The 24546-nt window shown below is 42.8% G+C and overlaps 1 protein-coding gene across 3 annotated transcripts in view; it reads left to right on the top strand.

The window, feature by feature from the left end:
- Positions 1-3057: 3057 nt before the first annotated feature.
- The window catches only part of EOGT (EGF domain specific O-linked N-acetylglucosamine transferase), a 37008-nt gene continuing 15519 nt past the window's right edge, over positions 3058-24546 (top strand). The window contains exons 1-9 of one of the 3 annotated variants that reach the window (XR_009609796.3): positions 3058-3697; positions 4499-4719; positions 7306-7529; positions 8677-8777; positions 10138-10246; positions 13199-13293; positions 13635-13739; positions 17957-18063; positions 21289-21392. Coding sequence is in view for 2 of the 3 variants with exons in the window: in XM_060631549.3 (XP_060487532.1) it covers positions 4710-4719; positions 7306-7529; positions 8677-8777; positions 10138-10246; positions 13199-13293; positions 13635-13739; positions 17957-18063; positions 21289-21392 (855 nt within the window). In the remaining variant the exon portion in view is untranslated. The remainder of the gene's footprint in view (positions 3698-4498; positions 4720-7305; positions 7530-8676; positions 8778-10137; positions 10247-13198; positions 13294-13634; positions 13740-17956; positions 18064-21288; positions 21393-24546) is intronic. The other 2 variants (XM_078442839.2, XM_060631549.3) reach the window with 2 other exon arrangements.

Below are 24546 nucleotides of genomic sequence, written 5' to 3'. Positions count from 1 at the left end.
ACCATTAAGTGCAGTGTCTTGCTCCTTTTCTGTAAACCCATAAGCATATAGATCACTTTAGCATAAGACCAACGTTTGTCAAAACTTATTCACTTAAAACTTCAACCTTTGAATTACAGTTTAAAGCAGCTGGATGTATCAGAGAGCCAATCAGCTATATGCTGATAGTTCAGCATTTTGCTGACACTATGAGCCAGCCAAGTGTCACTATGTGTGTAGCAAGCTTAAAACATATAATAAAATTGCAATGCACTATAAAAATTATATAAAATTTCAAACCTGTACAAATGAGAGAACAGATTATGAATCCCCATACACTCGCTAACATACTCTTTAACAGGGTTCAACAGTTCATGGCCCATTTTGTTTCATTTATAGTCCATGTGTGCTTCATCTCAATCCACACTTTAAAAAAATTTTTTTAATGTTTATTTTTGAGAGCGACAGAGACAGTGAGCAGGGGAGGGACAGAGAGAGAGGGAGACACAGAATCTGAAGCAGGCTCCACGCTTTCAACTGTCAGCACAGACCCACACGGGGCACGAACTCCCAAACCGCGAGATCATGACCTGAGCTGAAGTCGGACGCTTAATCAACTGAGCCACCCAGGTGCCCCTCAATCCACACTATTTTGAAGCAAATTTCAGACATATGATTTGATTATCATATTTAAGTATGGAAAGTTTCTGTAAAAAGTACCTCATCATTTGATTACGTGCATCATGCATGACTCATAGGAAAGATGGGATAAATATGTTTGATTTGTTTACTTCATTTACCAGTTTTCACATGAAGAGTTGGTTCCCTTCTGCCATCAGAGATGAACAGTGAGGTTTTGGCTGATGTATTTGGTTGATTGGTTGGAACTTTTTGAGTATAATATTTATAGATGCTTTAATCCATTACAGTTACCTTTATTGATGATTTAAATTCTTCTGTCTTTGGCCAGAGGGAGCCTTTTTAAATTGGTTCCTGAGTCTTTTTGATATGGCCCTTACAAACTTTAATTACTTTCCTGCCCCCTCATGTAAGATCTTTCAGCTTCTTGTACATTTCCTGCCCCACATCTAAGATGATCCATTTTTCTTTCTTTGGAACCCATGTTCCTTTTAATGAGAAGAGGTTTGCAGAGATCACATTCTGGGTACAACAGGTGCTTCTTGCTACAGAGTTGGTTGTTTATAGGCCTTTTCAATGGATGATGGAGGAGAGATTTGTTTTTAGTAATAAAGTATGTTAACTTATATTATCACCTCCAAATTCGTAACTACAGGATTTTTATATAACCTTATCAGGCTTACATCTATACCACATGTCAAAAAATTCACCTTCCAAGATACTGTCTTAATTATTTCTATTTGGTTTATCCTAACCAATATTCCCACCAACAATTGGGTTCATGAAAACAGTTTATGATTTTAAAATTCTTTTAATCCTGAGGGTACATCTACTGGGATGTACTATGTTTCAAAGTCACTTGGGATAGTTCCTTCCTTGTGGACTACAGCACAACTGGACAGTGTTTAAATGCACTTAGTTTCATTTTATTTGTAATTTTGAAGGATTACTTTTAAAAAATTTAATTTTGTTTCATAATGTAAAATATTCACATGATTCTAAAGCCACTTCTATATAATGTACATCTAGGGAAGTTATTTTCTTTGTCCCTATACCCATATTCCCTCTTCCCCCCATAATCATTTTAAATGTTATGCTATTTGTAAAATAACATATATATCCTCTTTCCTGGATAAATAATAGTATATTACCATCTTTTCCCCACTCAATACACCCTGCAGTGTATAAAGATATTTCTCGTTTCTTTTTTTTAATTTTTTACACCTGCATAGTACCTTGTGTGGATATACCACAATGTAGTCATTCCAATATTAATGGACATTTGAGTTTATTTTAATGTCCACTTAAAGAAAGTTCAAAATTAAATTTTAAGATTGGGGGCGCTCCTGGGTGGCTCAGTCAGTTGAGCGACCGACTTCGGCTCAGGTCACGATTTCACGGTTTGTGAGTTTGAGCCCCACTTTGGGCTCTGCGCTGACGGCTCAGAGCCTGGAGCCTGCTTCCGATTCTGTGTCTCCCTCTCTCTCTACCCCTCCCCACCTCATGCTCTGTCTCTCTCTGTCTCAGAAATAAATAAACATTTTTTGAAAAATTTAAGATTGGTATTTTGGGTAGAAATTCTATGTTACAAATAGCTGCTGCAGAATCACTCTCCCGTTCTTAAAGCTCTATCCTATCTTGTTTCCTCTGAGCCTGAATGACCACAACTTAATATTTAGCCATTTAAAATAGTACCATGTGTATGTGACACCAATTTAATTGACTTGTATGTCCTTGCAATGAGATTAACTTATTTTTAGAAACTTTTCTCAGGTATTATGTTTAAAAACTATATAATAAATATAAATATATGTCACATGGCTTAGTGAGAAAAATTTATTTTAAATGATTACAACTCATTTTGAATACCTAACAGGAAAGCTCCATTTTCTGTACATGACAAAAATGGGATGGTGACAAGTAAGCTTAGAAGCACTTTTAAAAATTACTGCCTTTATTGGTATGGGGTGGGCAAAGTATGAAATTAGAGAGCAGTAGTTCCCTTAAAGGCAGTCTTTAACATGAAGAGTAAATGACTTGATACTGTGAAGTGCTTTAGGATTATGCCTGGCACATGTCAAGTTACTCTGTGTTTTAGCGGTGTTGTTATTTGGGGGGAAAATCCAGACAACATTCCTAATTTAGCAGATAACTAGTAATACTTCTCATAACAGCATCTTCAAAAAGTATTTAAAAAGCATGTAAACCTTTGGAAATAAACTGTCGTGTTTCTTTAAGGTCATAGGAATAGTGGTGACTCTGTGAGCGTAAGTTTATTTTGATGGCATCAACCTTTAGTTAATCAGTTCAAGTTGAGTCCGTAATGCTCCTATGCTATACGAGATAGCATTCTAGAACCCAAGGTGTCCAAAGTGAAGACAGTGTGGGGGATGGACATTCAAATAATTATGATAAAATAACCCATATAATTATAAAGGAATTCAAATAATTATAAAATAATCCAAGGATCAAACTTCAACTCCGCAGAAGAGCATTTGAACTTGGCGAGTTGCCCCCAAGTACGGAGAGAAGCAAGTATCCCGGAATCCCCGCCGCCAGAAGGTGCCGCCAACTCCGTTCGCGCTCACGTTGCAAAGTGAAGGCGGCAACTTCTCTAATGAACCAGACGGTAACCACCCGCGTCAGGAAGACGCAACCAGAATGAAGACCGGGAGAGTCAGGTGTGCCGTGTCCTCCGAGCGCCTTATCGCCTCCCCCCGAGGGGGCGTGTGCAGCTTCGAGACCCCGCTTCGCTCTCCGGCTCAGCTCGCGGGGCCGGCTCAGAGGCTCTCCCTCTCCGCCCGGTAGCGAGGGGCAGCGCAGACCGAGCCCCCGCCCCGCTGCCGTGCGTCCCGCGGGCGCGCGCCCGGCCCCGGCTCCTGCCCCTGCCCCACTGCGGGGCTCGGGCCCGCCTCCCGGCGCAGGCCGTCTCGCTGTCCCGGCGGCTCCCTGGCGCCCCCTGGCCCGGCTCCGGCGCCCGAGGTTTCCGGTGAGCCGCAGTAGCCGGTTATGACGACTCCGTGCCCCCGAACGGCGGCCGTCTCCTCCTCCTCCGCAGCCCCGGCTCCCCCGGCTCCAGGTGGGACTCGCTCGGCGATCCGCGGAGCCCTCACCCGCCGCCCTCCCGCGGCCGCCGTGCTGCGCGCGCCTCTCCCGCCGGGGCGCCCGGCGCGCCTTGCCCGCGGGCTGCAGCCTCTCCGCGGACTCCGCCGGCGCCTTCGCCGCCTGCGGGCCGGAGAGGCGGGTGCTCGGCCCCTTCACGGTGCCTGCAGCGGCGCGCGGGGCTCCCGGGAGCCCGCTGGCCACGGGGAAGGATGCCCTTCTTCCCCGCCCGCGCCCCGTGGGTCGGGGTCCCAGACCGGGGCGAAGCCGCTTCCCCGGGCCCCTCCCCGGCACGCCGGGGGCCGGGTGGAGCGGGGGTGCGGTGCTGGGTGGCGGGCGACGTGCGGGGATCCCCGCGTCCGGGAGGTGGCGGCGTGGGTGCGGAGCGCGGAGTGGGTCCGGAGCGCGGCGGGGTGGCTGCGGAAGCGCGCCCGCCGCCGACCCCGCCGCCGCACCGCTTCCAGTTCTCGCGCACAGCTGGTGGACCTCCCCTGGGCATCTCAGGCAGCCGCCGAGCCCTCTCCGACCCCCTTGCCTATACCCACCGTGGGACCTGTGGCCCCAGTGGGGGCCGAGCCATTTAGGAGTCCTTGTGAGCCTCAGATGCTTTCAACTTTTCGTGTGTCCACTGCCTTCTTTAGACTGCCCAAGCTCTGTCACAAGGCACTGCCCACTGTGTCACCCACTGTGGTCCCTGTCAGCCTCGGGCTTTAGCCTCTCATCGTCTTTCATGCTCTTACTTTTTTTTTTTTTTTTTTGCCCCTCCTCCACCTTTTAGGCCTGAGGAAATCCGGTCCAGGAATACAGAAGAGGAGGGAGCCAGTTGCATTGCGCTGAAGGCAAGTAGCGCAGCGCTGAAGCTTTCATCTGCTGGAGAAGTGCAGACACCCTGCCCTGGGGGACCTTGCAAGACGACCGCGTTCGGACAGGCTTTCTGCCAGGCCCCGGGGTTGTGCTTTCATACTCCAGCAGCCACCCCCTTCTAGCGTATGCAAGTGGGTACGTGCCCTTTGCAAAAGCCTGCTTTCTGGTCTGAGACTTCAGATTTTTCCCATGACTTAAGTTACTCCTTCTGCATGGATCAGTGGGTTTAGTTTTGTCTAGAGCTCAGTCAAGGACAGTGGACCTGAACACTGGAAGGTCAGGACTTAGTCATAGCAATGACTTCATCACTGGAAGGGATGAGCCAAAAAATAGGCCATCCTGCCTTTTGAAAGGTAAGGCCCGGAGTAGTAAATAGTAAGGTTCAAGTAGCAGTATGATTCAGTGCGCAGAATGAATAGGGTCAGAACCAGGAACATTGTTTGCCTCTAGGAAATGGTTAATCTACAAAGTGTCCCTTTGGCCTGTACCAGTTGGTGACTGTATAAAGCAGGCTGTGTCCTTCTGCTTACCATTAGAATCTGGTTAAAGTTAGAGTGTTGAAGATGGTGTCTTTGACTTTGCTTTTAGCAGCATGGTGTTCATTAGGGAAAAGAAAACTCACTGAGTCAGGCTCTTTGCTTACAGAGTGTCTCACTAAATGCTTGGCCTTCCACTGAGACGTTATCTCACTACGTTGTTTTCTCTCTTAATATTTCCTTGAATCCAAAATATCACCTATATGATAAGGTCTACGTTAGCATTCTTTTAAGGTAATATGTTTCATTTCTGACAGATTTCAGATACCTAAAGCATGACAAAAGCTTCTGTGTGGTTCTGAGAATTCAAGAGGTCAATATTTCCCTGATAAGTACACTGTTAGTATTAATATGTATTTTTAAATTTTGTAAAATTGCTATCAATTCACTGTTGTATAAAAGTCATAACTAACAATATTAATTCAGGTCACTTTATAACAGGTAACAGTATATTCTTCAGAGCCACGAAAGAACCCACCATATTTACTACTCCAGAGGGGAAAAGGATTCCTTTTCACTGTCCACACTCTTTGTTATGAAGCCTTGGCCTTGGAACTTGAAGCTGGATTGAACATTGAAGTTTGTTCCTAAAGGCCCCGTCCTTGTGACCCAGGGTCAGTGAAGGCTGATTCTGAAAGCTGGGTTTTCCAACATGCCCTGATGACTGTGGATCTTGCTGGGGAGTAGTTACGTGTAATATAGCCCTATCATTCAGTGGGAAGAGCCCTTTTTTTTTTTTTTTCACAGAGCAAAATATACTGCTAAAGTGAACAAGAAATGGTATCATTATGGTCTGGATACATAGGAGAATTCTAGTCCTTGAGATTTAATCCTTGTGGGGTGAGATAGACATGTAGTAAGGTCCCATGATGGTTATCGTCTGTTTTCATCTTGCTGATGCAAGATGGGGACAGAGTAATGGCACAGTCTCTGAGACAGACTGCCTGAATTTCCCTCCTGGAGTTTTCTAAGTTGTAGTTACTATTATCATAGATCATTATGACACCCACTAGAATGTAAGCTTCACGAGGGTAAGGGGTTTTAGACCACATCTTCATTGCTACATCCTTGGTACTTTGAACAGTACCTGACACATAGTATGAACCCATATACAATTGTGATTATTAGGTGTGGTTTTTGTTTTTTTTTTAATTTCAGAGACAGAGAGTGCAAGAGGGATAGAGGGGCAGAGGAAGAGAGAGAAAATCTAAGCAGGCTCCATTCTCAGTGTGGAGCTCGATGCGGGGCTCAATCCCACCATTTTGGGATTATGACCTGAGCTGAAACCAAGAGTCAGAACACTCAACTGTGTGAGCCACTCAGGCATCCCATGATTATTAGTTTTTATTCAGCAGATACACATATCCTCAGAGCTTTTGCATTTTCTTTTCTTCTCTCTCCCTGGCATGATTTCCTTGCTCAAAATTCAGGTCTAAGCTCAAATATTATTTAGCGACCTGTTCCTTCCCCCCACCATACCACATGGCTTTAAACATTTATTTCATAAACACCTATATAGCATTTAATGTGCCAGGTACATCTAAACATTTTACCAATATTTAAGTCACAACAGCCCTATGAGGAAGGTTTATTATTATTTCCATTTTACAGTTGGAAAAGCTGAAGCACAGAGAGATTAAATAGCTCAAGATCATACAGCCAGGAAACTGTAGCTGGATTCAAACCCAATTGGTCTAGTCTCAAAGTTCATATTCTTAACCACCATGCCGTGTTATCTATCATATTACCTACTTTCTAGCATCAGTAATATGTGAGTGGGGTCACATCGAATCCTTCATCCCGTTTTCACAAATAAAGTTTTATTAGAACACAACCACCCCTATTCTTTAGGATGGGCTGTGGGTTCTTTCATAGCAAAGGTACTGTGGCGTAGTACCTCAGAGATTGTAGGACCTCCCAAGCCAAAAATATTCACTATCTGGCTCTCTACTGAAAAGTCTGAAAAAGGTTATAAGCTCCAACAGAGCAGGAGCCTTTCTTGTTTTGTTCAAGCCTGTGTACGGGGTAGCCCCTAACACAGTGCCTGGCACAGAACAGGTGCATAATAAATGTCAAATAGAGGGAATGTTACTCAGTAGAGTTCGGTGTCTTTATATTTAGCTCTTGATCTCTTTGACCTTTAAAGGATAGGCCTTAACAAAAACCTTTCCAATTGGATCTCTAGGTTTGGAGGTTGCTATGTTAATGCTGCTTATTCTTGGAGTATTGCTTCATGGTGTTTCACTGAGTGGCCAAGAGGAGGCTTCTCCCAAGGCTGATGGCATTCCAGGCGAACCTCTGTTTAACTACGCCAGCATTCGCTTGCCCCAGGAACACATTCCCTTCTTTTTGCACAATAATAGGCACATTGCCACGGTCTGTAAGAAAGACTCCCATTGTCCTTATAAGGTAGGTATTCGTCTTGTTTTTTCTCCTCTTAGTTCTTTTTAAAAGGATTTTAGTCCTGTTTTATAACCTGAACTTGATGGCTGCATTCTGTAAGGTAGTAGTAAGACTGTTTGCATTTCATCTAGTGCTGCTAAGTGACTAAACTTTGCTTTTTAAAATGATACCCCATTCATGAGAGTGAGATTTAAAGTCGAAATCACTAATAAAATTTAAAAGCTAAATCACTAATGAAATAAATAGGCGGCCGATACTATTGGTATTCTCTGTAAACAAAGTAAATTAGATTTCGGACAAAAGGTCTAGGTAAAAGCAACCGAAGAACTTCACACCTCTTCTTTCTTAAACTGCTCTTGAGAAGGTCTCTTAGCATTTAATTTCGGTAATAACACCTCCGCCTCTGTCTCCACCTAATTATGACTGTTACTATGGCCTTCCTTCTGTTTTAAGGTTGTTGGAAAGGCCTCAAATTGGAGCCCATTAAGATGTCTCACGAGGTGAGGTCAGGTCGCAGAGATCAAAGCTGGGCCTTGTGAAACGCTTCCTTTCCCATGGAGCCCACACAGGAAGCACATGGACAGGCAGACCTGGGAATGAGACCAGTCTTGCTTCTGGGCCTTGCAGACAAGCGGACTAAGCTTTCTGGCCACAGGAGCTGCTGGGTCCCCCCAGGACTGCAGAACTGTCCCGTCTTGTGGCGTCTTGTGGCGTCTCTCCTTATCTTGATTGATGAGTAAAGTTGCTGATCCATCTAATTTGTGGTTCTTTTGATCATAGAAATTTCATTTTGTGACTCTTTGGGGACTGCTTTTAGAATCGCTTTGAGCACTGAGAAAGGCAGTTTCATTAGGCTACTTGAGGAAGTTCCAATGCAAGTGGTCTTTGGGAATGTAGGTAAAGCCTACACTTGGGTTGGGTCACAGACGGACATGGTGTTGGGGGAGTGGTGATTAAATACCATTGTTGTTAAGAACTTTGAGACTGCCATTCTTAGGATTTATTCTAATGATTTTTATTACATGAATATGTATTATAAGATGTAAGAGTGAAAGTTCTGTAAAGATTTGTTTTCTTCACAGAAAAAACTAGAGTCGTCTCTCAATGTCCGAAAAAGGGAGACTAGTCTAAAAGTACACGTTTGTTTTTTTAGAAACACTTAGAGAATCTAAAGTTCTGCTGGGGTTATGAGAAATCCTGCAAACCAGAGTTCAGGTTTGGCTACCCTCTTTGTACCTACGTCGACATGGGATGGTAAGCTTCTAGATGGAATCCTCCTCTCCTTTAAATTCTTTTCTTTTTTTAATGTCTATTTATTTTTGACAGAGAGAGGGCATGTGTGGCGGTGCACAGAGAGAGAGGGAGACAGAGGATCCCAAGCACACTCCACACCGTCAGCACAGAGCCCGATGTGGGGCTCAAACTCACAAACTGTGAGATGATGTCCTGAGCCAAAGTTGGACACTTAACCGACTGAGCCACCCAGGCACCCCCTCCTCCCCTTTAAATTATCCTTCTCTGCATTGTATGCTGATGCCCCACTTCCCAGACAAACTCTTTTGGTTTTAGATAGTAATTCTTTTAGATATTAATTTGCTTACACAGTGATGAATTCAAGTTGACTTGCCTCCCCTCCTTCTTGCCACCCTGTGCAGGAATATGTCTTTTTACCTCTACCAAGAGGGAAAAACAATATAGATCACTAGAAAATATTTTACCCCAACAAACACTAAAAAAAAAAAAGATAAATTGATGGCTCCCTCTTTTTTAAAAAAAAAATTTTTTTTAAACGTTTTTATTTATTTTTGAGACAGGGAGAGACAGAGCATGAACAGGGGAGGGTCAGAGAGAGGGAGACACAGAATCTGAAACAGGCTCCAGGCTCTGAGCTGTCAGCACAGAGCCCGACGCGGGGCTCGAACTCACGGACCGTGAGATCATGACCTGAGCCGAAGTCGGCCGTTTAACCGACTGAGCAACCCAGGCGCCCCTGATGGCTCCCTCTTGAGTGTGGAGGAGAGTGTGAAGTATATACAGTAGGTAAAGCCTACACTTTGGTTGGGGCACAGATGGACATGGTGTTGGGGGAGTGGTGATTAAAGACCATTGTTGTTAAGAACTTTGAGGCTGCCATTCTTAGGATTTATTCTAATGATTTTTATTACATGAATATGTATTATAAGATGTAAGAGTGAAAGTTCTTTAAAGATTTGTTTTCTTCACGGGAAAGGCTAGAGTCATCTCTCAACATCTGAGAAAGGGAGACCAAGCTAAAAGTACACGTTTTATGTTTTAGAGACACTTAGAGAATCTCAAGTGCTGCTGGGGCACCAGTGCATACCAGCTAAAGAAAATACAGTAATTAGCAGCTCGTTTTCTTGAGTTCCAGATGACCCTAACTTAATAAATTTCTGTTGTGTATTTTTAGTAAAAGAAAGTAAGTCTGTAAGTAACTTATTTTGGTATCTTGATGTCTCAAAGGAGTTTCAGGAAGATTATGATAGTTTAAAAAAATTAATGGCAAACTTTTAGCAATTTTATCTTTAGAAAGGAAACTCAAGGCTCAGAAAAGTGAAAAAGAGAAAAATAATGGCATCTTTGTGATTGCGAATAGGACAGATACCCTTGAATCAGCCCAGGACATATTCTGGAAACAAGCTGACTTTGGATATGCCGGAGAGCGACTGGAAGAACTTCACGTGCTCTGCCAGCCTGAGGAAACGGTGCGTGTTTATTTTCAAATACTCATTAGTGTTTGGGTTTTCATGTAAAAGCAAGGCTCCATGAGAGGAATCCTTACTCACTTATTTATTGGCTTCAACTTGAAAAAATTTTTTTATGTTTATTTATTTTTTGAGAGAGAGAGAGTGAGTGGGGCAGGGGCAGAGAGAGAAGGAGACACAGAATCTGAAGCAGGCTTCAGGCTCTGAGCTGTCAGCACAGAGCCCAACAAGGGGCTCGATCCCAGGAACCATGAGATCATGACCTGAGCCTAAGTCGGACGCTTAACCGACTGAGCCACCCAGGCGCCCTGGCTTCAACTTTTATTTAACTTCTAAAACAAGTTGTTCTGTGTCATTTGGAAGCCATGTCCTCATTTTCACACATATCTCAGAAGGTCATATTTTGAGACAGTTAAAATATAACTAGGTTTAGAATTTTCCCCCAACATAGGCTAAAGAAGATAAATTGCTTCTTTCCAGATTCCCTCGCAAGTCGTTTGGGACGGATGATACACCCCCACCATACTGCTCTGTGTTTGTTTAGGACTTGATGGTTTGCGAAAGGCTTTTCTCCTTGTCAGCTAGCTTGACTTTCGCAAGCCTTAGAGCAGATAGACAGGGCAGGGATTACTGATGCCATTTGACCAGAGAGAAAAACAAAGTCCTCAGAGAGGTTAAGCAGCTTCTCCAGGACCACGCTTGTAGACTTGTACGTCTAGAACTCAGATACAGATCTCTTTCTGTGTGCTTTCAACCGTACACTGCCCTCAGTGGGTCAGCCATGCACAATGCTAACAGCCAGTTCTGGGTGGTCAGGAGAAGAGCAGTCTCCACAGGGCAGGGTTCAAAACCTGATTCTTAGAGCACCCAACCTTGCCATTTTTCAGTTTCTTTTCCTTTCAAGCCATGCCTGTGTCATAGCTTATGGTGGGGATGAAATGGAATTCTACTTGTAAAAATGCTCAGTGTGGGACTGGGTTTCCAGCAAAGGGCTCAGGGTTAGTTTTTAAAGGTTCATGGCTTGTAAGCACTTACTATTATTCTAAATTTATTTATTTATTTTGGGAAAGAGAGAGAGAGAAGGAACACAAACAAGGGAGGGGCAGAGAGAAGGAGAGACAGAATCCCAAGCAGGCTCTGCACCATCAGCGTAGAGCCCAGTGCAGGGCTGGCACTCACGAAGTGCAAGGTCATGACCTGAGCTGAGATGGAGAGTTAGACGCTTACCCTACTGAGCCACCTGGGCACCCCTGTAAGGACTGATTATTATTTTTTTATTTTTTTCTTATTTTTATTTTATTTTATTATTTTTTTAATTTACATCCAAGTTAGCATATAGTGCAACAATGATTTCAGGGCTAGATTCCTTCATACCCCTTACCCCTTTGGCCCATCCCCCCTCCCACAACCCCTCCAGTAACCTTCTGTTTGTTCTCCATATTTAAGAGTCTCTTATGTTTTGTTCCCCTCCCTGTTTTTGTATTATTTTTATTTCCCTTCCCTTATGTTCATCTGTTTTGTCTCTTAAAGTCCTCATATGAGTGAAATCATACGATTTTTGTCTTTCTCTGACTGACTAATTTCACTTAGCATAATATCCTCCAGTTCCATCCACGTAGGTGCAAATGGCAAGATTTCATTCTTTTTGATTGCCGAGTAATACTCCATTGTATATATCTACCACATCTTCTTCATCCATTCATCCATCGATGGCCATTTGGGCTCTTTTCATACTTTGGCTATTGTTGATAGTGTAAGCACTTATTATTAAGGTCTCCTATCTGCCAGGGTTCTTGAACCCTGGCCATGTCTCTGACCTCTCAGGGGTCTCTGTTATCTCCAGGCAATCTAGAAAATTTTTAAAAAATTCTTAATTCACTTTCATTAAGAAGTGGAATATGTGCTCTGTGGCGCTTTTGGAGATACCACGTAATAGAACTTGAAGCAATTGTAAGGAGGTGGATGAACCCCGAAGGAGGAATTTGTGGCTTTAACCTGCACTGCTGCTGACACCCTTACAAGACATTGTTTTGTGTATGCCACATAGTTTGTCTGGAGCCCAGATGTTCTTGTGGCGGGCACAAAGGGAGAGCCATTCCACACCTCACACACCTCCTCCAAGGCAGTTTGTAGAATGCTTTCCTGGACAAGATCTACAGTGACACATTTTGTGCAATCAGAATATGATCTCTTACCAACTATGGATTCCAAAACACCATGTGGGTTAAGGTTAAGGCCTTGTGTTCATTGGGAATTACGGGAAAACAATAAGATGGCATTTAAATCCATAAATAAAATCCAGAGCAGATAACAGTTTTTGAAACTGTCCCTATTTCAGCACAAACCAGATTGGTTAAAAAAAAAACAAAAAAAAAACAGGCTCTGGTAGTTGACTCTTTTGCTCTTTTATTACAGTGATTTAAAAAACATTGCCCTTTTACTGCTGTTGAAAGAGAGACTCTGAGAAGTTTTGTAGTTTGTAGAAAGCACCTCTTATTAAAATTGGCAACTGCCCTTCCAGCCTTCACTTTAATGTCTCTTAATGTGTGCATTCTTCTTTGTTGCATTTGGCTTGGCTTTGAAAAATGCTTTTTCTCATAGCTGTGAGATACTGATGGCTCTAAGAGCTTTTTTTTTTTTTTTTTTTTAGAGCACAGCAAAACCACACATAAAGCTCTTGGCCTTAAAATTTGAGATGATATAAATAGAACATTTGGGAGTTTTCCCAGTAACCTAAAAGTGTGCACACTGGCAAAACTATGCTTGACCAGAGTCTGCTGGGGAGGAGAAAAATGCATCAACAGAAGCAGGCTTTCAGAAGCTGTTCTCATCACGTGGTGTGGTTTCAGCCCGAACATGTACATCCTGTCAATCTGTCTAGTGAGGCTGAGTGTGTCCTCGAAATGTTAATACCTGGAGTTATTTTTTTCTTTCTTCTCCACCTTGTTTCAGAATGACTCAAGTCTGGTATGTTCCCGTTATCTTCAGTACTGCAGAGCAACCAATCTCTATCTTGATTTAAGAAACATCAAGAGAGACCATGACAGGTATTTCAATGGTTGATGTTAAAATCGAACAGAAATTTGGAAATATTTCCAGGTCCAGGGATATGGCTTGGACTTGCTTCATAGTAATATGGCGATGAGGTCGGGGAATGGGTGGAGGATGGAAGCCCAGTCAAGCCACAAGCTGATCATTGTGAAGCTGGATTATGGGTCCATCAGGTTTCTTTACCATTCTGCTACTTTTGTTTATGTTCGAAGCATTCTGTTTTAAAGAGTTAAATTCTAACGAGGAACGGATTTTGTAAACCACATTAGTTACATCCTGTGTGCTTGAACAGTGATAAAATTTTTCAAACTCCGCTTAATTTTTTGTCATCCACCAGATTTAAGGAAGATTTTTTCCAGAGTGGCGAAATTGGAGGACACTGTACGCTTGACATTCATACATTGATGTCTCAAGGTCAGCGCAAAAGCCCTCTGCAGTCCTGGTAAGATTTAAAATATATATATACGTATATATATATATTTCTAAAATATTTGCTTTTATTTCTGGCACTTGCAGACCTTGGAAGGGACTTTTAAATGGAAAATGTTACTTTATTTGTAGAGAATTTGGCATGAGCCTCCAGGGAGTGATGGCTACAGAGTGAATCTGTCAGTTGTATTTGAATTAAATATATGTTTATAAAATATTAGGAAGTATGATACACGATTTACTGACTGCCAATGAAAGAAAAAAAATCTGTTCAAAAATGAAATTTTATTAACTCTTCATAATTGTGCATGTGTTTGGAGAACACATTTTTTATCTTTAAAAATTTTTTTTCTTTTTACATTTATTCATTTTTGAGAGATAGAGACAGAGTGTGAGTGGGGGAGAGCCAGAGAGAGAGGGACACACACACAAAATCCAAAGCAGGTTCCAGGCTCCGAGCTATCAGCACAGAGCTCGACGCGGGGCTCGAACCCATGAAATATGGCATCATGACCTAAGCCGAAGTCAGACACTCACCACCTTACCTTCCAGGGGCCCCAGGGGAACACATTTTTTAAAGAATTAAGTATTTAATGAAGTACGTAACAAGCATATAGAGGAGGGTACAGTTTGGATGATGAAGAAGTGAACTTAGCTGTATAACTCTTACCCTGGTGAAACATAGACCATCACCAGCACCCAAGACTCCTCTTCAAAGGGAAACCCTGCCCCGACTTTCAACACTTCTGATCAGCTTTTTGAACTTTATATAAACTGGAGAAAATATTTTGATTTAAAACATATTTCTGAAGTTTATTTATCTACTTTGAGAGACAAAGAAAGAAAGAGAGAGCGCGGCAGTATGAGCAGGGGAGGGGCAGAGAGAGGAGAGAGAGAATCCCAAGGAGGCTCTGCACTGTCAGTGCAGAGCTCATTGTGGGGCTTGAACCCAGGAACCAAGAGATCATGACCTGAGCCGAAATCAAGAGTCAGATGCTCAACCGACTGAGCCACCCAGGTGCTCCTAAAACATTTTTACTAATTCTTTGGTCTAATTGACTATATCTAGAAATTAACAAATTAGGGTACTTTAAAAAAACTTTTTTTTAAAACTTTTTATTTGGAAATAATTGTAGACTTCCAGAAGTTTAGACAGCGCAAGGAGTTCCCATTCTACCCCTATCCCAGCTTCCTCTAATGATGACATCTAACATAACCACAATGATCAAAACCAGGAAATTGACATTGTTGCAATAATATTAAGTAAACATAGTTGAATTTCACCGGTGCTTGCATGCACTCTTTTTTATTTTTTATTTTTGGATGCATAATTCTGTGAAATTTATATCATACGTCTGTGTGCATGCAACCACTAACACAATCAGGACACAGAACTGTTCTGTCATCTCAAAGAAACTCCCGTGCTACCCCTTTAGTCTAGCTGAGCACTCAGTTCCAGCGTATATGTTACATTTTCCACGTGCCACCTAGCAATTGTCCAGCAACAGCTGGCTGTCCTACAATTCAACTCAATTCTGACACCATCTACCCAGAGACAACATCAGATCCCACATAGGTTAAGAGCTCAGTCCCACAAGACTGTCCCCCCGCCCCATTTTAGACCCCAGTTACAAGCCCAGGGGATCACCTGTGCTTCTGACTGATCCATCGGCTGTAGATTGGGTTAGATTTTGCTAGAGTGGCTCAAGTAACCTAGAGAAATATTTTGCTTAGTAGACTACCAGTTTATTCTAGAAGGATGTAGCTCAGGAACACCCAGATGGAAGAGTTGCATAGAGCAAGGTGTGGGGAAGGGGCCCAGAGCTTCTGTGCCTTCTCCAGGCACCCCACGTGTTCCCCAACCCAGAAACCTTCCAAGTCCTCTCCTGTTAGGTTTTCGTGGAGGCTTCATTACCTCCATGACAGTTGATTCAAACTCCAGCCCTTCTTTATTCCACTAAGGTGTGGGGGTGGGACTGAAAGGTCCAACCCTCTAATAATGGTGATTCTGATTGGGTGATGTGGTGATTCGTCTGGCAGCCAGCCCCCAACCTTAGGGAGGTCGAAAAGTGCCTCATTAGTGTAACAAAAGACACTTTCCTGGCTTTGAAATTCCAAGGGCTTTCTCCCTTGGCCAGAAATGGGGATGAAGACCGAATATGTATATATCTTATTATAAATCACAATATCACAAGTCACATAGGATAGTCTTATTTAGTGTTAATTTTTGAGGCCAAACATTCATGCTCAGCAAATCCTTCAGGATAATAATCCGCCATACATTTATAGGGCATTTTACAATCCGCAATGCAGTATCTTCTTTAACTGAGGTTAAAAATCAAGGGCGCCTGGGTGGCGTAGTCGGTTAAGCGTCCGACTTCAGCCAGGTCACGATCTCGCGGTCCGTGAGTTCGAGCCCCGCGTCGGGCTCTGGGCTGATGGCTCGGAGCCTGGAGCCTGTTTCGGATTCTGTGTCTCCCTCTCTCTCTGCCCCTCCCCCGTTCATGCTCTGTCTCTCTCTGTCCCAAAAATAAATAAAAAAACGTTGAAAAAAAAAAAAATCAAAATTCACCTGAGTAACTTTGAAGATCCTAGTTGGCTTTATTCGGCAATTCATGAATTGGGCAGCATCCCATCTAGCAAACAGAGAAGAGCTCCAAGAAGCTGTACAAAATGCTTCTGCTTTTATAGGCAGAAGGGGGCAGGGACAAGAAAAGAGCAGATCCCTTCATCTTCCTGTCGGGGTGGTGGACTCTGTGTAGTAGATGGCCTTGTTGGTGCTGACCAGAAAATTACGGACTGGCTGCTTAAGACTCCATTCCTAGAGAAGTTGGAAAGTGTAATTAGGTTAGGCATTAAGCTTCAGTTTGGTGATGTGGGCTTAGCACAAGTGACTCCATTTTGGGCCTCTTTTTTCTTTTCAACACTTAATGTGAGTTTTGCAGTAGGAGTTCCTCTGCTGCAGTGAGCTGTTTGATTACCTAGTATGTTTTGATATCTGATTTCACATGGTGGTAGTTCCCTCTGGTGTATTTATATTAGTAATTTATTGCCATGTAACAAATTACTCCCAAATATGCACTAGGGTATATTTTCATTCATTATCTATTTGATAACAAACTACTCCAAGATTTTACAGTTTAAGACAACAAAGTTTATTATCTCATGAAGTTTCTGATGGTCAGGATTTGGAGGCAGCTTAGCTGGCTGGTTCTGGCTCAGGATCTCTCACAAGGTTGCAGTTCAGCTGTTGACAAAGGCTTAGCCATCCCTAGGCTCAAGTTGGCTTGGAGACTCTGCTTCTAGGCTCCCTCATGTTGTGGTAAGTTACACTTTCTCTGTGTCTGGTGCCATGTTTTTGCCACATGGACCTCTCTCTTAGTGCTACTCACAGCATGGTAGCCGGCTCTGAGAGACGGAGAGAGAGAGAGACTAAGCACGTGCCCTAGGATAGAGGCTTCAGTCTTTGTGTACTCTAATCTCAGAAGTCATATACCATCATTTCTGCCATATTCTGTTCATTGGAAGTAAATCACCAAGTCAGGCCCACACTTAAGGGGAGGGAGTTAATCTCTACCTCTTGAAGGGAGAAGTATCAGAGAACTTGTGGACCTATTTTTGAAATCACCACAATAATTCGGCATTGTGTGTATTTTAACAGGATTTGTTTGATATTTGTTTTACATCAGTTGTCTCAAAGATGAAGAGTTACAATCTTTAGGTTAATTATCTTTTGGAACATGCCCGTGATTATCTTCTTTTGTAGGGAAGAAAACTGTGCCATATGGTCTCCAAAGACATTTTCTGAGAAAAAGGCTTTACTTTCTAACGGGAGGCTTAGCTGTCTGCTGTGTTTCTGAGGCACTCAATAATTTTTGGAATGCCATCTGTCTTAGAATCCTAAAGTCTACCACAAGATCACAAGAAGGCTTTTTGAATCTTCCCACTTTACTGGTAGATTATTTAGCCAATGCATTGTGTAGATTTCTTTTTTGTCTGGAAAATTCCTGCTTCATCTTGTACATGAAGCTGTCATCTTTCTTCCTTGTCTCAATCTTAAAGTCATTATCAAGTTATATAAATGTTAGTAAGTTTGAGAAGTTCCACTTGTCTTCATAAGAGCATATTCTAGAAGTAAAGTCCCCCTAATGAGCACATCCTGAGTTACAGTATTATAGTAGGAAGTTCAGGAGGATCCGTTTGAAACTATCTCCCAACTCTTAATTCCAGGTTTGCTGAGCTACAAAGCTATACTCAGCTCTCCTTCAGACCCATAGAAGCTGCTGAATGTGACGTTGTTATTGAAAAACCAACCTACTTCATGAAACTGGATGCAGGTGAGATGTTAAACTTGCCTGTTATTTATTTATCAGTGAATAAGGCATTGCTCCTTCTTTGATATGTGTATGTAGTAATTTCCTGTGACTTTCTGGGAGGCTGTGTGACATTAAATAGTGGGTTTGCTTTTTGACGTGGGTTCCTTCTCTGAAGAAGGGAGCTAGTTTGAACTTCCCATTATATGATACTTTCGGTATTTTAGTGGAGACCTGGACATTCGTATCAGATGACTCTATCAGAATCAAAAGATGAGAGAAAAAGGGTCTATGGACACTTCTGTAGCTAAATTTACCCCATCTGGTTTCTGCAGTAACTTGATTTGTGTTGTGCTTCCTTAGAAAAAATTTAAAAGGAAAAGCCATGTATATATCATGGGTAGGAGAGGAATGCCCTTGCTCTTCTGGCAGACTTTCTAAAATCCTTTCCATGACTGAAGGGAAATGAAAATTCCTCTGAAGTTAGCAGTGCAGTGTATTATTAGGGGCAAAAAGTTAGTTACATTATTTTCCCATTTGTACCTATAGCTTCTGACTCTCAACTTTCAAGGACAGCTTTAACTTTGTGAACCAGTTGTCCCAGAGAGGAGAAACGTGGATCGTGCTATATTATGTGTCTTATTATGAGAGAAAAAGATCATGGAGTGCCTGGGTGGCTCAGTCAGTTAAGTGTCCGACTCTTCTGCTCAGGTCATGATTTCACAGTTCTTGAGTTCAAGCCCCACATCGGGCTCTGTGTTGACGGCATGGACCCTGCTTGGGATTCTGTCTCTCCCTCTCTCTCTGCTCCTCACCACTTGCTCTCTCTTTCTCAAAATAAATAAAAAACAGATTTTAAAAGACATAAAGGTTATTCTGCCATGCCATATCAAAATGCATGAGGGGCCGGGCTTCCAGTGAAATATAGAGAGCTCTCTGTCACAAATATTTCAGAATTACTATAATGTGTTGATCATATTTTTAATGCTTCTGTTTTCTGAAGCTGTAATTCTTATATAACAAAGCATTAGGTTCAGAAATCAGACCCGTTGTGGATTTTGGAATGAGAGCAAGTAAGAATGCTGTGTTCGAGGTCCTGACTCTTGTTTTAAATATGCAAATTGAAAAGGGGCAAAGAAAACTCTGTGATCTGCCTGAAAAGAGGTGGATATGTATGAGCTGTTAAATGGATGCCCCTACTCAGGCGGTAAAATGGGTAAAGTAGGAATAATAGGCTAGCGTAGCCCCGGGCTGTTTCTTTTCCTATGTTTGTAACTCTTTTTCTTCTGACTACACCCTCATCCTGTTTCCCTTTTCACATTGACTCTTACCATCAGAGAATGAGCATTTTACAGAACACGACTCATTCGGGGGCACATTTCTTGAGAATGGGACCCATGTTTTCTCCTTCCTTGGCCACACTGGTCTGTGCTGCGTCCCTCAGTACCTGTTACAAACTTGCCGGATGATCCATGGGGGAGCTAATGTGTGCTGTGCGCTCATCTGGAAATAAGGATGTGTTGTCATAGAACCTTCTTTTTCTTAGTAATTTGAAAATGTGCTCTTTGCCAAATTGTTCTGAATACATAAAGGAGTCTTTCCAAATACTCATCTAAGATTGCAGTCTAGGGGAGCCTGGGTAGTTCACTTGGTTGGGTGTCTGACTTTGTCATGATCTCACAGTTTGTGGGTTCAAGCCCCGCATCGGGCTCTGTGCTGACAGCTCAGAGCCTGGAGCCTGCTTCAGATTCTGTGTCTCCCTCTCTCTCTGCCCCTCCCCAGCTCACACTCCGTTTCTCTCTCAAAAAAAATAAATAAACATTAAAAAAATTAAAAAAAATAATTAGTTACCAGTCTAAAAATAATTTTTTTCTCTTTGTTTTATTGAGATGTAATTGACATAGAGCACTGTATAACTTTAAGATGTACAGCATAATGACCTGACTTCTATAAACAGAGTATTTTTTACTCTTATTTTCTGGCACACAACATTATTCACCGTGGGAATGAAGTCAGAATATTTTATGATTTCTGCTTTTCAGAGTCACTGTTTTTCTTTTCAAATGCATGTTTAAAATTTTTTTTTTAATGTTTGCTTATTTTTGAGAGAGAGACAGAATGCCAGCAGGGGAGGGGCAGAGAGAGAGGGAGACACAAGAATCCAAAGCAGGCTCCAGGCTCTGAGCTGGCAGCACAGAGTCCGACGTGGGGCTCAAACCCACGAACCGTGAGATCATGATCTGAGCCAAAGGCGGACACTTAACCCACTGAACCACCCAGGCGCCCCAAAGTGCATGTTTTGAATGTCAGTTCTTGGAATTTCGTCCCCTTTAGATTTGCACGTTGCCAGTTTGGATACTGGGTCCTGCATACCTAAGTCGAAAGAGTGCATGTTTGGTTTCTTTTTAATGACCGACTTACAAATTTAGAAATAGCTGCACACACACTCCCTTCGCCCCTGTTTGACCCGGCAGCATCCAGGTTGTCTTCATTACAGTTTCGCTCTGTGCCAGGCACAGGGCCGGATACTTTTAGGTACATTTTCTTTGCATTCCTCCTAACAAAGCTGGCACCTAAGTATAAGGATTTCCTATTTCTCCTAGAGAAGCTAAAGCGTGGGGACTTTATCACCTCTTGTGAAAACCTTGCTCCTGAATGGCTGAGCTGGGATTCAACATGGTTCTTCAGACTCCAAAGTTCATGCTGTTTCTATTAGAACATGAGACACTCAGCCCTTTCAAATGGTAGTTGGTTAATATTTTCCCAAGAAGCAATGCTATAAATAGCGATTAAAAAGGAATGAAAAATACTAAAATGTTAAAAGTGCCATCATTGTCCATACTTCTATGGTAAATACATATTGCTTGATTGATTTAAAAAAATAAATGATCATAAAAAATAAAATTACTCTTTTTGGACTTACAGTTCTACTGCATTTTGAGCTAAATAGACTTCTCTTATTTTTTTCTTGAAATTTACTGTTCATTGGTTACTTAGTGTATATAGGGGAAAATGCATTCCTGATTTCTAAATGGACAATTTTAAAGTGATTTTTTGAACCCAATCATCAGTTAATTGAGGACTTCCCAAGTACAGATCCTTTCGTGTTTGGAAAAACTCTTATGTTTTTCTCCCAATTATTTTCAGCTAAAAGTCTATCACACTGTAAATAGGTGGGGTGAATAAAAATTGTTTAATCCTTTGCTCTTTGGGGTTAATTAACATCGATTTCTTTTTTTCCAATACCAGGTGTTAACATGTATCACCACTTCTGTGATTTTATCAATCTTTATATTACTCAGCACGTTAATAATTCATTCAGTACAGATGTGTACATCGTGATGTGGGACACCGTAAGTAAGAACATGTTCTTGGCTTCAGCTTTTTTTCAAAAAAAATTTTTTTTAACGTTTATTTATTATTGAGAGACAGAGAGAGCCAGAGCATGAGCGTGGGAGGGACAGAGAGAGAGAAAGACACAGAATCTGAAGCAGGCTCTAGGCTCCAAGCTGTCAGCACAGAGCCCGACGCAGGGCCCGAACTCACAAATTACGAGATCGTGACATGAGCCGAAGTCGGAAGCTTAACCGACTGAGCCACCCAGGTGCCCCCTTTGCTTCAGCTTTGCCTGGCTCAGTAAATGTGTGAAATGTGATGTGGTGAAATGGAGTTTTCTAACCCACACACATTTAAATATACACACATGTACACACCGATGCAGATGGGTGTGAATGTGTCTGTGCATATGCATTTACATGTATGCATACATATGGGTATGTATGCATTTGCGCATATATATCTTTGTTCTTTGAATTTTGGAATGAAGCCGTGGAAGATTTCTTTCCCCCTCTGGGCAGGTGAAGCCCCAGAGACTTGTGCTCAGTGTTTCTTTGAGAGAGACATGTGAAGACTGTCCTTTGCTTAACCTCTGTGACCTCCCACCTGACTCCCATGGGGAGATCTGGCCTCTGTTTCACTGTGTGCCCTCCTGTAATTACCACCTACCTTTGCTTAACTGTAGCTTCCCTTTCCTACTTGACTGATGCCAGATTGTGCTGTATCAGGTCACTACCCAGGGCAAGTCTTAGGTATATTAGCACGGTCTTTTTTTCCCTTCTCCTTCTTCCCTTATCTAGCCCCCCGCCTACCAAGGTAACCCCAGAGTTGCCCCAGTACACTCAGCTGGGAAATGGGATGATTCTGGTATCTCCCTCAGTATCATGGATGAACCATACAGTATGCGAAGAGTCACAGTGCCTGGCTCTGTGTGTTGTGTGCTCTGTGTGTTGACTATGACCATGGCAATGATAGGGAGGACAAGTGGTTTATGGTGCACATGAGAGGCTGCCACTAAGAGGTCATTAAAGTTCACCTAGACATTCCAACTCACAAGATGCTCATAGACCCCCTCTTGGCACAAGTCTGTTGAGAACATTCTTGCAGGCAGGGCAACTTCAGGCATTTCTTCCAGGGAGAGTCCTTCCAGAAGCCTGAACAGCATAGCTCAGGTGCAAGGGGTGGAGATCTTCCTAGGGCAGGTACAGACACTTCATGTCCCACAGAGGCCACTATCTCCTGCACCAGCTGTGTTGGTAGAGCCCCCAGGATCCCCAGAAGAGACAGCCAGCTCCAAGAGTCATCGTGCCCTTTCCCAGTCCAGACACATTGTACCCGTCAAGCCTCTTTTTAAATCGCAAACAGGGGCACCTGGGTGGCTCAGTCATTTGAGCTTCTGACTCTTGATTTTGGCTCAAGTCGTGATCTCACAGGTTCGCGGGATCAAGCCCTGTGTTGGGCTCCACGCTGGGCTTATAGCCTGCATAGGATTCTCTCTTTCCCTCTCCCTCTACCACTCCCCAGCTCATGTGTGCTCACACGCATGCTCTCTCTCTCTCTCTCTGAAAAAAAAAAAAAATTAAAAAAAAATTTTTAGAAAAATCACAAGCAGTGTTACTTAGAAACACAGTTGGCCCCTGCCATCTTCATTTCCAGAGAGAAGAGCCAGACAGTTAAATGAAGGTTAGATTCTCGTGCAGGATTTGGGGAAGTGTTTTGTTTTCACAGATACGAGGCTCATAGTGGAGCTGCATAGAAAGGTTTCCTTTATCACTGCTCCATAGACTTGTAGTTTGATTTGAAGTCTGGGGAGAATTGGTTGATAATTATTCACATGTGAATAATGCAGTCTTTTGATTTTCTTCTTTGCAAGTACTTTTTTTTCTTTTTTGCAATACTTTGCAACTCAATTATTCCCTCTTGAGTGTCAGTTTTGCTACCATGACAGTTTCATTTCTTGAAACTGTTTTTGTGAGCAAAGGACGCAACAGTTCCTTTCTCTTTTCTGTCAGTGCTTCTAGGCCACCGTCACCAGCTCTCAGAAGCCCTGATGATTAACTCAGGGTTGTTGTGCCTTTAAAAAAAATTTTTTTTTAACATTTATTTATTTTTGAGAGAGAGAGAGAGAGAGAAAGTGAGAGCAAGTGAGTGGGGAGAGGCCGAGAGAGAGGGAGACACAGACTCCAAAGCAGGCTCCAGGTTTCAAGATGTCCACATAGAGCCTGACATGGAGCTCGAACCCACGAACCATGAGATCATGACTTGAGCCGAAGTCTGACCTTAATTGAGCCACCCAGGCGCCCCTTGTTGTGCCTTTTTTAAAAAAAAAAATTACACTCTATGTTATATCATTGAATGCTTAGAACCCTCCAGGGAGTAGGATTTTTATGAACTTGGTTTACAGATGAGGAAGCTGAAGCTGTGAGCAGCAGGCGGGTGTTCTAAGAGAGCACAGTCAGCGAGGGGTGGAGTCAGGGTTCCAGGCCAGGCAGTCGGACCCCATCCTGTGCACTGAAACCACAGTGCCCTGTCTCCTCCCTATAGTCCCCTGCACATCCTATTAAGTTGACGGAAAGTTTTCTAGACACTTTCCAGAAGCTTCCTTATATCTTGTTGCATGCTTTTCCATGTTTTCCTCAAGTGGACTGAGTTAAACTGAGCACCTTCTATAGCCCTCCCCTTCTCTGCACCTTCTGGAGAGTGTAAATAGGATGCACGGCCACCATGAAGTCCCAGGTTACTCACTTAACTGGTAACTGGGCACGTGATGTCAGGGCAGGCTGACCACGAGTGGCAGGGAGGGGCAGGATGCATCTAGCTGAGCAGGGTCACCACCCTCCTATTACCTCCCTCTTTTGGGGTTAAGCATCCGGCTTTGGCTCAGGTCGTGATCTCATGGTTCATGAGTTCAAGCCCCACACTGCAGCAGTTAGTGGCTTTGGATACTCTGTGCTCCTCTCTCTCTGCCCCCTCCCTGCTTGCATATTCTCTCTCTCCTAAAATAAATAAACATTAAAAAATAAAATGAATTAAGTCATGGGAATGTAAAAAAGAAAGAAAGAAAGAAAGAAAAAGAAAGAAAGAAAGAAAAGAAAGAAAGAAAAAGAAAAAGGTCTCTTCCCCTTCTTCTTCTCCAAGTTCATTTCCCTCAACAGTAACAAACTGCAGTTA

Source organism: Panthera onca, chromosome A2, assembly GCF_046562875.1.
Source record: "Panthera onca isolate mPanOnc1 chromosome A2, mPanOnc1 haplotype 2, whole genome shotgun sequence".
NCBI lineage: Eukaryota > Metazoa > Chordata > Mammalia > Carnivora > Felidae > Panthera > Panthera onca.
The sequence above is the reverse complement of the archived record's forward strand: the minus strand, read 5'-3'. Positions and strand labels throughout refer to the sequence as shown.